The 14,916-nt window shown below is 48.3% G+C and overlaps 1 protein-coding gene across 1 annotated transcript; it reads left to right on the plus strand.

The window, feature by feature from the left end:
- The first annotated feature begins 7,734 nt into the window (after positions 1-7,734).
- PRDX3 (peroxiredoxin 3) lies at positions 7,735-14,257 on the plus strand. Its single transcript, XM_061364228.1, has 7 exons — positions 7,735-7,831; positions 7,902-7,968; positions 8,132-8,273; positions 9,219-9,354; positions 12,258-12,361; positions 13,394-13,559; positions 14,064-14,257. The coding sequence occupies exons 1-7, from the start codon at positions 7,796-7,798 to the stop codon at positions 14,115-14,117; spliced, it is 705 nt and encodes a 234-aa protein (XP_061220212.1). The 5' UTR covers positions 7,735-7,795; the 3' UTR covers positions 14,118-14,257.
- Positions 14,258-14,916: the final 659 nt, after the last annotated feature.

Genomic DNA, 14,916 nt, shown 5'->3' on the forward strand with positions numbered 1-14,916 from the left:
CGCGCAGGCGCCAGCCTCTCCGCCGGCTCCGTGGGGCCGGGCACGCCGGGACCTGTAGTCCTTGGGGCGGACCCTCCGCACCTGGAGCAGGCACCGCGGCCGCGCAACGGCACCGCGGAGGGGCGGCGAGCGCCCGCCCTAGGGGAGGGCGAGGGGATGGGCGCGGGTGGGCGGGCGGACGGAGCTGGGGCGGGGGGGGGGGGGGGGGGCCCCCCCGGTTCTGTTCCGTTCGGATCCGTTCGGTGCGGTGGGGAAGAGCGGAGGGAGCCCGCGGGGCGATGCGCGCAGGGATGCGCGGTACCCGGCTGCGCCGCGCAGTCCTGGTACCGGGCGCCACCCCGCGGCAGCTGCCCCGGCACCCCCGGGGCTCCCCTCGCTTCCCCTCCGTGCTCAACACCGCCTCTGAGGGGCTCGTACACGAGAGAAGGAGCCCCCGACCTCTTCTTCATCATTCCCATGCCCTTTTGCTGAAGGTCTTAGAAGTGCCTGTAGGATGCCCGAGGGATTCCCATCATTTCTGCCACACTGTATTCTTTAATCCCGGTGAGCAGTTGCGTGAGACATCAGCCACTTGTGGAAAGTTTGTGAATTTTAAGCACTAGATTACAACATAAATTCTCCTCTGCCTATATAAGACAGATGCTGGTGTCAGCATGATCCTGACTTTCCTGGCAACAGGGTAGATCGATTCAGCAGGTCAAGCAAAGGAAGAGGAATAAAACCAACCCATTACTCTCACTAACACTCTTCCCCCATCTGTATGTGCATTGATTAAAACCACATGAAGCAAACCAAATTAAAACATGCACCTTCTTGTAAGTGGGGCACAGACACTGCTTTTCCCTTTTTTTTTCTCCTTCTTTTTATTGTACTGATCATATTTCTTCCTGCAGCCAGGCAGAAACGAACAGCAGAACTCACAGGCTGCCCAGAACACATTTTCTGAACTCAGGAAATAAAAGAGAAATGCATTTAGTGAAAAATACTTTGGGCATTAGGACAGAATGGCTGTAACAAATGCCTTTTGTACCCATCCAGTGTCAGAGGATAGAACGTAGCATGTTACTGCGCAGAGTAGGTGGCACGGCTATGTACAATCTTCTATACCCTCTCTCCTATCGCTCCAGAGAACTTTCAGAGCAGTGCCATGTTGTGGTTGCTTTCTTTGCAAGCACCAAGCCCAACAGCAGCAGTTGTGCCTGTAAGTACAGGAAGATGTTTCTCTGATTAATTCTTCAGGGAAAAATTGCTTCCTGGAAACCAGAGCCTTTGCATAGAGATGAGGTGCCCAAGGAGTGTCTGCCCTGCTTGTTGTCTGACCCCTTCTGTGCCAGGACTGATGCTTGCTTGTAAACAGAGCAAATTCTGCTCAGGCTGGAAGGGAGGAGTAAGATTTAAGGGTGTGGGTAATGAGAAGCTCCCCATGACCCAGCTTCAGTGAGCCCAGAACCCCCCCATGTGCTGGGTTGCATCCCCAGAGCATGAGCAGCAATCAAGGGAGGGGATTCTCCCCTCTGGAGAGACTCGGAGCACTTGGAAATCAGCATGTGCACCCAGCAACTGCACTGCTCCTCTTTTATCTCATACCAGTACGTGTCTCTACGTACACAGCCACCTGCAGTGCTGCCCTGTACACTTTCTGAACATTTATTTAACTCCTGAACGGGTAAATAGATTCACCAAAAGAGTTACAACAGATCCATGTGGCGTTTCTAAGTCCCTTGGCTCTACCTAATGTTCATGAACAGTGCAGCTTTGAAGCGCTTCATGGTCCTGGCAACCAAAGACCCAGTTGCACAGGGGCAGCAACTGAACAGTGTTGTGTTGCTGCCAGAGCAGTTATTTCAACTAAGCTGGATGACTTTGCATCACAGCAGAGTAGGATCAGTCGCATAACTTAAATGTGGCTGCATGCAGTGGGTGGAAAGCTCAGCTCTACCACTGGACTGCTGAGATTCTGCAATAAGGCGTTTGTTTTAGTTACACATCTACATGGAGAGCATCAATTCTGACCTCACATTTATTGGTGAGAACAACAGAGTGGGTTTTCTTAATGATTCTTTAACAAAATAAAACTTGTTTCCAATAAATCTGAGTCAATGTGGTTCATTAGCACAACACCCTGATCCGAAAACCGGAATCAGGCAATCAGTCCTCAACACATCTCTCTCTTCTATTACAGTTTTTAAAGCCTAAATATAGACCAGGGCCTGCTTCATGCAGATGGATGACCCCTTTCATGGCCCCACAAGTAGCCAGAGCAAGTGCCACTGCACAGACCTACTTGCCTTGAAGTCCATCAACTGCTCTCTGTGAAACCCATGGCAGCATTTGGAATGTTACCTCATGTCAGTATCTTCATCTCTGTGCCAAATGGAACACCTGGCTCACAAAAAAAAAACCAAAAGTAGAAAATATGAGGAAGGATTACTTTATTTATATCCATTTTTCTCTTGTGACAACACAGCCTTTGTGATTCAAAGTATGTCCACACTTGATTTACTGGAGTACTCAGGTTCTCTGTGAGTGAAGGAGAAAGAAACAAGAGACCTATGAGTCTGTTCCACTGCTTATCTTATTCTACTCTTATCTTACTCTGCTGTTGTAAAGGCTGGTGCTGGAATACTCAGGCATGGATAGGGTGGCAGGGGATGCATACACATCGCTTTTGCTGGATCCTGATTCAACGTTTGCTGGGAGAAAAGGGAAAATTGAGTCTGAATCTTTTATTTTGGAAGGAGAGAAAAAAAAGAAGAGGCTACCAAACCCCAGTTAAACGCTGTAAAACGGTGTTTTCTAAGGTGCTAATGTTGCTCTCGTTTTAAATAGCACATCTTCATCTGAAGTCATTGGGGAAGGCCTAGGAAAAAAGCCCTTTTTGGGTGCTGAAGATGAGGACAGAGCAGGGCTGGCAGCCATCTTTCCTTCATGGGAGAAGAGAGGTTTGTAGATGAGACAGCAGCACGGTGCGAGACCCAAACGCATCGGTGTAATGAGAAGAGGAGGCAGTGTGACGGTGTAAGCGGCTGGAGGATGAGTCATGGCAGGGTGGGCTCTGCAGCTCAGCCAGAAGCACGGCAGCAGCACACACACCAGCGTTATCCTGCACCAGGGAGGAACTGCCTGGCAGCCTGCTGGGAACGGCAGGATAACACAGACCCCCAGCCAGCCACATGTCAAAAAGGCTTTTGCCTACACTTATCGATGGCAAACATACCCTAAACAGCAGCTATCTCCTAAATCCATGGTATAGTACACCATTAATGCAGGGAAGCCTGTTCATGATTAGCTCTAAGCTGGGTTGTGTTTGGAATTGCTTCTGAAACTTAATTCTACAAACAGGGAAATTCTTTTGGCTCCTTCTGAGATGCGGCATCAGCAGGTGGGAGCGCGCAGGTCGATGAGAAAGCGTTTGCAGGCACTGTAACCTTTAACAGAGCGCCTCTGTGTAAGGAGAGAGGCTGCCATCTACCAACAGCCATGGGGTGATGCATCACGTTGTCTCAAGTAGAATCATAGAATGGTTTTGGGTTGGAACAGACCTTAAGGACACCTACTTCCAACCCCCTGCCATGGGCAGGGACAGGTTGATTTGCTTTGGTTTAGGTAAAAAAGTTAATGTCTTTTGCTTCTTCCCATTTCCAAACCTTTTTTTCAGTTATCCATTTCCTCAAGGCAGAGGACAAAGGATTGTTACAGCACTTGAGCACATGGAATAAAATAACCTTCTAGAAGAGGGGATTCTAGCTTTCAAACAAGCAGGTGTACACAGCCCATACTCTGCACCGAATCTGCCATTCAGTGACCCACTGGAGCAGGTCTGATTTGGGATTTGCTCACCCCCTCCATCAAGTTTAGAGAGAAGCAGCTACTTTTTCATAATACTTGGTGGTGTTAATGATGTTATTGAAAGAGCTCTTTAAAATCAACTCTCATGAGGATTATGTTGCACTTTTTATCAACAGATCTCAAAGTTTTTCACCAGAAAGACATACATAATTATTCCCAGATAGGGAAAAGAGGCACAAAAGGATAGCAGGCAGATAAGTATCCTAACCAAAAGTAAATTTGACATCTCCTGCTCTCCATTCAAGTGCCTCATCTGCTGCTTTGCACCGTGTAACAATACAAACTTCTCCCTGAAGCCTGCGGAAATCCCTGGAGAGCCTTTCACCAGCTTCAGATGTCTCACTTTTAATCAGGCTTAAATACTCTAATCCCTCACATGCAAACACGTCCGTGCAGTGCTGAGCTCATGCTGCACCAGTATGAACTAACGCTCCCTCACTGCAAGATGAGATATGAAACTGGGGCCTGTCCAGCCAGGCCTAAGCCTGTGGGAATAGAGCAAAGCAGACAACCAACAAGATCTAGAACAGGATGCACATATAGTATTGCTCGATAGATTTATTTTGAACTTCAGATGGCAAGAAGAGGGTTTAGCAGCTGCTCGAGCCTGTGCCAGAGCTGATTTCAAAGGAACAACTCCTTTGCCAGGTGAGCTTTGGCAGTGACAAAGTCCATCTTCAAACTGTAGGGATGCCCAGTATATAGGAAAATGGGAAATCACCCCCCTGTTAAATGACAGTATTTCATACTCTTGCCCAGAAGCCTGAGAAGTTGAATTACACTGCCTTCATAACAAAGCATGAGCAATATTTCCCCACCTGCAAGCCAAGTGTTTAAACAAAAGAGTTTTAAACAAATACAACTTTCCGGGGAGGGGGGAAGGACATCGGTTCAGAATACATCAGTTTACAAGTTGTGAATAATCATTTGTGGCTGAGACAACCATCCTCAGGAAATCCGAGCAATAGCCCTTTTCTTGCTGCCACAATACAGCTCCCACAGCTGGGGGAAAGGAACCCTCGCACACTATTTGCTGCCCAGGGAGCACGTCTCTCCATGGGGAGATGTACCAGTGAGGCAGATGTGACCACAGTCATAGAATCATAGTGCTGGGTCACTGAACCAGCAGGTTCTGAGTTAAGGAACCTTATGAACCCCTTGCTCCTCATTAGCCCTTTGTTAAGAGAAACCTGGAGGTGTCTGAGAGACAAGTTCAGTTTAGACTCGTGCTATGAAGCAGGGCTGCTTGGAAGTGCCAGCTGGATGGGGACTTTGCTGGGAAGGTCACTGCTGAGCCAGGGGATGACTGAGCCACTCAGCTTGTTTGCATGTCTGTTGCCTAAAAGTTAGGGGCATTCTTGCTTAAAAACCCCTCAAAGCCTGAAAGTGGAAGTGACAATTTCTCTGTTAGAAAACATGTCAGATACAGCATGCATGAGCTGTTCTGTGGCCTGCAGCCCTGGAGATGGACAGAGAAGGAGCGGTTGTTGAAAGACATGTCCACAGTAGAGGCTTGGGATGGTTTTGTGCCATTGCTGAGGGCTGCCAGTAGAGCAGTGAGCAGCAAAGCTGAGCCAGGGACACCTGCAGAGTGCTCATGGAGAGCAGCAAAGAAACATCAACCATTACCTGGGTGGATTGCCTGAACAGCAATGCAGAATGGCATGACTCAAGTGGTAAATGCTTCATCCCTGGCAGTGTTCAAGGCCAGGCTGGACAGAGCCTTGGGCGACATGGTCTAGTGTGAGGCATCCCTGCCCATGGCAGGGGGGTTGGAACTGGGTGATCTTAAGGTCCTTTCCAACCCGAACTATTCTGTGTTTCTATGGATTAGTGGATGCAGGAAGCAGCTAGACTACTATGTGGATGAACTCAATACTGCAGTATCCATATACTTTAGTGTCCACATTTTCTTCCCCCTCATGTCACCACGGCTATAGGAACAATTCATCTCTTGCACCCTTATGCAGAACAACTCCATCTTCATCATTTTCTTCTGGGCACCTCCGTTTTCATCACACGCCCAGCCAGATGTGCAGTACCTCTGTGCATGTATGAGTAGATAACGTTGTTCTGGCTGCTCTATTGGGAACTACAGGTTTTGAGATCATCAGAGCCACATTTCCAGCTGTCATTGGCTACATCTGGATTAATAAATTGAGTGCCACAGAAAGGCACCAGTGACTGAAACTGGTGATGATGTTACATGTTTAGAAAAGTCTCAGCGTGCTTTTGGACAACACTGCCACAAAACAGTTCCTGGCCACAGGAGAGGGTTAATGCTGGCTACTGACCAAACCTAACAGGCAGGTTGTGCACAGCCTCCCTCTTTTGAAGGCTCAGAGGCAACCAGACCACACCAGCAGCATCAGTGCCAGGAAGATATTAGCACATTTATTTCAAAATATAGATTCTGCATCCACTGCGCTCATCCCAAGGGCCTGGGATGTAGCTGACATCATTCTGGCTGCCTTTGGCTTTGGCCCCAGGAGCTGAGTTTATCCTGCCAGTGGAGCCAGACTTCTCTCTAGTTCACAAGGTGGGATCTCCCCTTTGTGGACATTTATAAACGTGAATATTACACAAGAAATTACCACATTCAGAAGTGAAATTGGGCTCAACTCTATTTGACTAGTTAAACGAAAAAAACAAACAAACCCACACAGAAAGAAGCTAAGGAAATAAGAATGGACGTTCAGAAAGTGATTCTCAGTACTCTGGATTGTGTATGCCGCTTGTGCTGCTCCAAAGCACGTGGCTGCAACAGGGCAGGCAGCCGGCACTTCTTAGCGGTCTCTGTTGCTGCCACCATCAGGTGTTCTATAGAAACAGCTTCAGAAAACCTTGTACTGCTCGGCTGACTCTGTTAAAGCATCTCCTTTAGCTTGAGTTGTGAGGGTTCGCTCAGCCAGCAATCCTGGGACAAACCTGCAGAGCAGATGGAAGCCAGATAAGCACTCAGCTTAGCACAGCACTGCTGACTAGCAGCAGTGAGTACCTGCGTGGCGAATTAGGCAATGACTTTGGTTTGCACCAGCTCACAGCTGAGGAGCAGAGCAGTCACACAGCTATCCCAGTGCAATTGCTTAATTACCATTAAACAGCTAAACTCGGAGTTCAATAAAGCCAGAGCCAACTGCACCCCTAGAGAGTGAGCAGCAGGTCAAGAGAAGGGGTTCTCTCAATCTGCTGCTCAGTGGGGAGTAACCCCCTGCAGCCCTGATCCAGCTCTGGGGCAGCAGCACAAGAGGGACGTGGAACTGTTGGAGCGAGGCCAGAGGAGGCCATGGAGATGCTGCGAGGGCTGGAGCAGCTCTGCTCTGGAGCCAGGCTGAGAGAGCTGGGCTGGGGCAGCCTGGAGAAGAGAAGGCTCCTGAAGGGGAGACCTTAGAGCAGCTCCAGTGCCTAAAGGGGCTGCAGGAAACCTGGAGAGGGGCTTGGGACAAGGGCCTGTAGGGACAGGCCAAGGGGAATGGCTTGAACCTGCCCGAGGGGAGACTGAGCTGAGCTCTTAGGCAGAAGCTCTTCCCTGTGAGGGTGCTGAGGCGCTGGCACAGGGTGCCCAGAGAAGCTGTGGCTGCCCCATCCCTGGCAGTGCTCAAGGCCAGGTTGGACACAGGGGCTTGGAGCAAGCTGCTCCAGTGGAAGGTGTCCCTGCCTGTGGCAGGGGTTTGGAACAGGATGAGCTTTAAGGTCGCTTCCAACACAAACCAGTCTGGGATCCCTTTACCAACTCCGTTTGAACAGTCCGTCCCACGCTGCTCGCCCCGTTCCGGTCTGTACCAGCACCCACTATAGCAGCTCCCACCTCACCCTCACTCGGCGCTAGGATCGGGTCCCGCCGCCCCTACCGCCGACAGGCTCAGCCTGCCCCGCCCCGCCCCGCCCCGCCCCGCCGCTTCCCGCGCCCGCAGGCCGCGCTCCTCCCGCCGCCGCCTCGCTCAACATGGCCGCCGCGCTGGGGAGGCTGCTGCGCACCGCGGTGAGTCCCGGCCGCCCCTCCGGGGCCGCCCCAGCACACCCAGGCTCTGACCCTCCCTGTCCCCCCGCAGGTCCCCGCCGCCGGGAGGACGCTGACGGCGCGGCCCCTGCCTTGCGCCCGCCGCCCCTTCAGCCTCGGTAAGTGCGGGGAGGGCGGCGGGGACGCCGCAGGGCTCGCCTTGGGCCGCGGTGGAGGGAGCGGGCCCGGCCGCTCTTGCGGCGGTGCCCGGAGGGGGAGCCCCGGCCCGGCCTTGGCCCTGGTCCCCTTTCCCGGCCCGCATCAGGGTTTTGTCGCCCGCAGGCTCGTCTCGGTTCGCTCCAGCGGTTACACAGCACGCCCCGTTCTTCAAGGGAACGGCGGTTGTTAACGGAGAGTTCAAGGAGCTGAGCCTGGATGATTTCAAAGGGAAATACCTGGTTCTCTTCTTCTACCCGCTGGACTTGTGAGTGCGGGTTTCTCTCCTTCCACACGGGCCTGTTGCCCTGCTGAAGGTCATCAGAAGCGCTGCGTAGCGATGCTGTCTGAAGTGGCTGGTTTGGTGGTGGTTGGGTGCATCTTGCAGGGCAGATGTGCGTGTTTCTACAGTGTGAGTGATAAGATGTGGGGGCACACAGCCACTGTGTGTTAAAGCAATGGATGGGGTGAGTGTAGAGCATCCTACCGCTGCCAAGACGGCTATGGAAGGTAGATGCGGCCTTACAAGTGTGGCTTCTCTTAGTGAGGGCATCACTGCATCCCAGGGTTGCCTTTGTTGAAATGTACCAAATAAATGGTTTATTCCCTAATAATAAATACATAATAACATGGCTGCCCCATCCCTGGCAGTGTTCAAGGCCAGCTTGGACACAGGGGCTTGGAGCAAGCTGCTCTAGTGGAAGGTGTCCCTGCCCATGGCAGGGGACTGGGATTGAATGAGCTTTAAGGCCCCTTCCAACACAAACCAAATAGGGATTCTGATGTGATTTTTAAGCAGTGGAAGCAGCAGAACTGCAGCTAGACAGCCCCAGAGCAAAAGGCAAACAGATGGGATTAAGTGTGTTCACAAGACTTGGATTGCATGCTGATGTACATGGGCACATGGGGGAGGATTTAACCTGCAGTGCTTTCAGCTATAGTTCCCTAAACTTCTCTGTCTAGAGGGTGTCTAGTAAAAACAGTTCCTCTATCTGCAAAAAGCCTGTCTAGAACCAAGAGCTGAAAACTGGTGTGGGAGCTATGTGGCTGTGGCTTTGAGGCTGAAATGAATCCTGAAGAGGAAACACAGTTAAAATTACCATGCTGAAGGAAATGCTCTGCTGCATTAGTGCCTAGAAACAGACCCGAGAGTCCTTTACTAAAACACGGAAGACTGCAGAATCATTACAGCCTGTTCTCTCTTCCCACCCAGCACCTTTGTCTGCCCCACAGAAATTGTGGCTTTCAGCGACAAAGCAAAGGAGTTTCGTGATGTGAACTGCGAAGTGGTGGCAGTGTCTGTGGATTCCCATTTTTCTCATCTGGCCTGGATAAATACGCCACGAAAGGTATGAATTGAGCAGCTGCTTGGGTCTTTCTGTGTTGCTTTGTTGTCTTTTCACAAGACCTCCTGAGAAGAAGAGTGGAGTAAAATACTGTGCTAACACACAAGTATCCCAGACACAGCTACAGGCTGGGCAGAGAAGAGATTCAGAGCAGCCCTGCAGAGAAGGACTTGGGGGTACTGGTCGATGAAAAAATGAACATGAGCCGGCTTCAGTGTGCGCTCGCAGCCCAGAAAGCAACCGTATCCTGGGCTGCATCAAAAGGAGCGTGACCAGCAGGGCGAAGAAGGTGATCCTGCCCCTTTATTCTGCTCTGGTGAGACCTCACCTGGAGTATTGTGTGCAGTTCTGGTGTCCTCAACATAAAAAGGACATGGATCTGTTGGAACAAGTCCAGAGGAGGCCACGAGAATGATCAGGGGACTGGAGCACCTCCTGTATGAAGACAGGCTGAGAAAGTTGGGGCTGTTCAGCCTGGAGAAGAGAAGGCTGCGTGGAGACCTCATAGCAGCCTTCCAGTATCTGAAGGGGACCTATAAGGATGCTGGGGATGGACTCTTCATTAGGGACTGTAGTGACAGGACAAGGGGTAATGGGTTAAAACTTCAACAGGGGAAGTTTAGATTGGATATAAGGAAGAAACTCTTTCCTGTGAGGGTCATGAGGCACTGGAATGGGTTGTCCAGGGAAGTTGTGAATGCTTCATCCCTGGCAGTGTTCAAGGCCAGGTTGGACGAGGCCTTGGGTGATATGGTTTAGTGCGAGGTGTCCCTGCCCATGGCAGGGGGGTTGGAACTGGATGATCTTAAGGTCCTTTCCAACCCTAACTATTCTATGATTCTAACACCAATTTTAGTACACTGCTTGAAGCGATATGTGGTTAACTTCTACATTAAGTGACATAATTCTGTCCTCAACATTTGTTTTCTTGCTCTTTTCCTTAATATTCTGGGGAGGGAAGGTATCTTTGGTTTGCTCTCTTGATAGTTTTGTAGGTTGCACCATATCCTTCTGTGTTTATCTTGGAAGACAAAATACTCAATATACATGGCACTGTCACAAGCTGTTTGTTCCAGCTGATGGTTTGTATGTGCCATTGCAGGAATTGAACTTTCTGTGGTGTTAGTCTCCAGTAAATGGAGTACAATGTAGTAAAAGAGCTGTTAGTCTTTACTAACCAATGCCTAACAATAGTGGCTTCAGACTGGAAGGAAAACAACCAGTTTATTGGAGCACTTGTCATAGAATCCTAGTGTGGTTTGGGTTGGAATGGATCTTAAAGATTATCTGGTTCTAACCCCCTTGCCACAGGCAGGGACACCTTCCACTGGAGCAGCTTGCTCCAAGCCCCTGTGTCCAGCCTGGCCTTGAGCACTGCCAGGGATGGGGCAGCCACAGCTTCTCTGGGCACCCTGTGCCAGCGCCTCAGCACCCTCACAGGGAAGAGCTTCTGCCTAAGAGCTCAGCTCAGTCTCCCCTCAGACAGGTTCAAGCCATTCCCCTTGTCCTGTCCCTGTGGGCCCTTGTCCAAAGCCCCTTTCCTTCTTGTAGCCTCTTTAGGCACTGGAAGCTGGTGTGAGGTCTCCCCTTAAGAAGTCTTCTCCAGGCTGAACCAGCCCAGCTCTCTCAGCCTTATATTAGTAACTCTCACTTGCTGAAGTGGTTCCACTTTTGTAGTAGTGAGGCCCTCAGCTTTCTTTGGGGAAGGAAGGTGACAGAGGTGGCCTTACACTGGAGAGGAGCCTGTTTCAGACTTACATAGAAGTGTGTGGCTTTGGTCACATAGAGCATCTCAGAAATTTGGTCAGCTGTGGAAAATCAGGAGCGTCACAGGAAGGTACAGATGTGCCTGCGGTGTTGCCTGTGTGGACAGTGGTCTGTAGTACTGCTTGCAGACTGGGCTGCCTTCAGGTGCACACCTCTGCCATTGCTACACCAGGGGAGTGAGGAGAGTTTGCTGTATTTAATATGGTAGCAAGAGCATTCGATCTGCTGCATGCTTTGTTCAAGGCTCTAAAATGTGACCATGGGCTGACTTCACTGTCTCATGCAAAAGCTGTTCAGTCAGGCACTGCTCCATGCAAAACACCCTGCAAAGAGTGGAAAGAATTCCGTGATGGCACAGGCAGGAAACTGACACCCGGAGAAGCCAAGGCCTTGGTTTCTTCAGCAGATATCTCTGTGCAAAGCTCTGTGTATGAGAACTCTGTTGCAGACAAGGCTTTGCAGGATCAGGGTCTGAGTGACTGCAGTTACACAGTGATTCACTGATGATGCCAGGAATAGAAAAGCAAACAAATTCCTGGCTTGTTTCAAGGATACAGAGCTTATCTCTCCCGCAGTTCCAGTTGCAAAACTGAAAGAAGTCTTGCAAGACTCTCCAAATAGTACTTAAATTGATTTGGGGCAGGTAAAAATAGTATGTGCACTGAATAGAGAGCAGCAGAACTGACATCCTAATGTGGCTGTTGGAAGCCTTGAGCTTTCTCTGTTCATAGGGTGCAGATTTGATTTCCCTTCTTGCTCCCATGTTCATCTTGTCTAACTTTGGGGACTTCAATATGCAGTAGATATGTTTGTATTCAAAGCTCCTACATAGGGCACAAGGCAAATCTTTCTGGAAATTGGACTTGACATAGGAAGCCTTTTACCATTGAAATGAGCAGTTCAGAAGTGCTCACTGCAAAAGAAGTTTTCACGTTCCAGAGAAACCAAATATCCCTCTCTACTTAAAAAACAACAAAACAAATCAAAACTAACCAGGCAACAACCCCACACCCTCCTGTGTTTCCTTCCATGGAGCTAATGTCACAAATGGGTTTTGTTGTATATCCTCAAGAGCACTGAATCCAGCAACATCCTAAGATGTGTTTTACAACCGAATGAAATCTTCTTCTGTTCTCTAGAGTGGTGGTTTGGGCAAAATGAATATTCCAGTTCTGTCAGACCTCTCAAAACAAATCTCCCGGGATTATGGTGTGCTGCTGGAAACACCTGGCATAGCACTGAGGTAAGGTGTGACTGCTCATAACTCCACCCACCCTCAACCACCACCAGCTGTAGTGTCTCCTCCTGCAGGGAAACTGCACGAGGATCAAGAAGTCCATCACAAGGACTGTGGGAATGTTACTTTTCCAGCAGAAGTTCCCACCCCAGGAAAAGGGCACATGGCTGTTATGGCCATTGAACTGAGGATGGTTCCAGGCCTCTCTCAGAATGTGTGCAGGGGAAAGCAGCTGCTCTGCTGTGAGTGAGGGGGAGAACTCCATGTCACTGAGGAAAACACAAGTAGCACAGAAGAGCATTTATGATTTTAATACATGTTTTCACAGTTTAGGTCTGTCCCTTCTTGTTCTTGGTTTCTTCTGAAGGGAGAAGAAACTGCCTTAACTTCTGTGTAAGTTCTCAAGCAAGTGTCCCAGAGGCCCCTACAGTCAATCCCGTGATTATGTAGAGGAGAAAATGCCAATTCTATTTTAATTCCACTATGCCCTGCTTATTAAAAGCAAATAGTGGTCCCTGGGAAACAACAAATTGGGTGGGAGTCTTCTGGAGCCCTTCAGTTCCTGATCTCTTTGGATGAGGAACTTCTGATACTTGTTTGTTGACTAATTAGTATGGTAAGACCAGGCTTTGGTTTTTACAAATGTTTATATGCAGTAGGATTTAATGTAGTCACTTCATGTGTGAGCAGCTCTTCACTCAGTACCTTCAGATTTTCATACCAAAAAGACACGGGAAGGATGTCAGGATGTCAGCTATCAACTTTGACATATATGTGGAATAAAAAGTTCCACCTCTGTTATGCATCTGTCTGGATTTAATACTCTTTATGCATGCTTTCTCATATGTAATCTCACCATGCCATCCCAGTTGACTGGTTCTTGCCTTTTGATCATTAACAAACACTAAGTCAGACTTGATATTGCTACTCCTACCTCTGATACATGCACATAAGAATGATTACCCTGCTGAAATAGTCTGGTTTCTTGTTTGGTCTTGGCATGTGATTCAGATTCCCTAACTCCTTGCTCAATTACAGAGGTCTTTTCATCATTGATCCAAATGGGATCGTCAAGCATCTGAGTATCAACGATCTCCCCGTTGGCCGTAGTGTGGAAGAGACTCTCCGCTTGGTGAAAGCATTCCAGTTTGTGGAAACACATGGAGAGGTTTGCCCGGCAAACTGGACTCCAGACTCCCCTACAGTAAGTGTCTGCTAAATACCAAGTCTCTAAATATAGCCACTGGTTTATTTTGGCATGTCTGAAGGGCTGAGAACCACTGTAACGTGATGTGCTGGACTCAAGCTGTGCCTGTTGTCTAAATCTGAGGCTCTTATCAGTTGGACCAGTTCAGTCTGTTTGTATGATACAAAATGTGTGATTTCTGTGAACAAAGCCACTGATTTTTCTTTTACAAGACACAAATTATATTTAAAACTCCAAATTTGACTTGGAGTTACCACCAGTCGTGTTCAGCTTTTTACTTATTTAATGCCCTGTTTGATATTTGGCAGAAAAATGTGTTATATACTTAAAACTTGCAAGTAGGAGCTTGTACATCATTTGGACTTCCATCTTTCAAGTGCGGAAACGGAAATAACATCTTTCCTTATTAACTATGCATAGACTTTCTTGGATAAAATGCTAAATCTGGTAAATTCCCTTACTTATGTAGTGTGTAATAATGAAACTTTCTTTTCTTGACAGATCAAACCAACCCCAGAAGCTTCCAAAGAATATTTTGAGAAAGTGCATAAATAAATACCCAAATATGGGGACAAAACTCTTGGTTACCATAAACAGAAGACATTAGGAGAGCAGCTGTGATTATCATTGATAATAATAAAATCAAAGTTGTCATTTTCTCATGTTGAAGAAGAAATTAAATGATGAAATAGTTACTGGCTCCCTTGTCTTGCTTTTAAAAAGAAGGGTCAAAACTAAGGCTTTCCCCCCTTTCCTTTTGCAGCTTCAGTTTCATGGGTTTCTATGACATGGTCTTTGTCCTGAATACAAGTACACAATGTACAGTTGTCTTCCACTGGGTTTTCCCTCTTTCTTTACCTGGTTTTGGACCAGTAAGTGTCCCATGTTTTCCTTTCCAATGGGAAAAGGTAAATTTCTGTAACAAGAATTTAAAACAATGAGGACAATACAGAAAATAAAATATTGGTACGTGATATGTGTTTAATGAGTTTTGCAGGAGAAGGGATGAATGTAACAAAACTGTGTAAATGCACTATAACTTGAATGTAAATAAGTGCCGTTTTACTCCTGCATGTATTCGAAGATGCAGGGCAGCTACAAAGGAGGGTTAACAAGCATGAAGAACTTTGATTCTGTGTGGGAGATGGTAAAAACTTGAACCCCAATAGTGTACTTACTGGAGCTTAACGACAAGCCTGTAATTTAATGCATTGCTAGCTTGAGTCTTGTTAGTTGTAAGCAATGAAATTGAAAGCAGTGCATCTCTAGAAATAATAATAAATCTTACTGTTGACAAACAGCAGCTATGTTGCTTTGCTTTTCTTTCACTTATTTCCTAGATTCCATTTGTGTT

The sequence above is a fragment of the Neopsephotus bourkii genome, unplaced genomic scaffold (assembly GCF_033783945.1).
Source record: "Neopsephotus bourkii isolate Nb327-2 ecotype Australia unplaced genomic scaffold, CSIRO-AGI_Nbou_v1 NB_1189, whole genome shotgun sequence".
NCBI lineage: Eukaryota > Metazoa > Chordata > Aves > Psittaciformes > Psittacidae > Neopsephotus > Neopsephotus bourkii.

What these genes read in the sequence shown, in the direction of transcription:
- PRDX3 (XM_061364228.1), top strand. Translation starts at nt 7,796, where the DNA reads ATGGCCGCCGCGCTGGGGAGGCTGCTGCGCACCGCG. An exon ending in TTCTTCTACCCGCTGGACTT is followed by an intron (nt 8,274 to 9,218) that starts GTGAGTGCGGGT and finishes CTTCCCACCCAG; the next exon opens with CACCTTTGTCTGCCCCACAG. An exon ending in GGATAAATACGCCACGAAAG is followed by an intron (nt 9,355 to 12,257) that starts GTATGAATTGAG and finishes TCTGTTCTCTAG; the next exon opens with AGTGGTGGTTTGGGCAAAAT.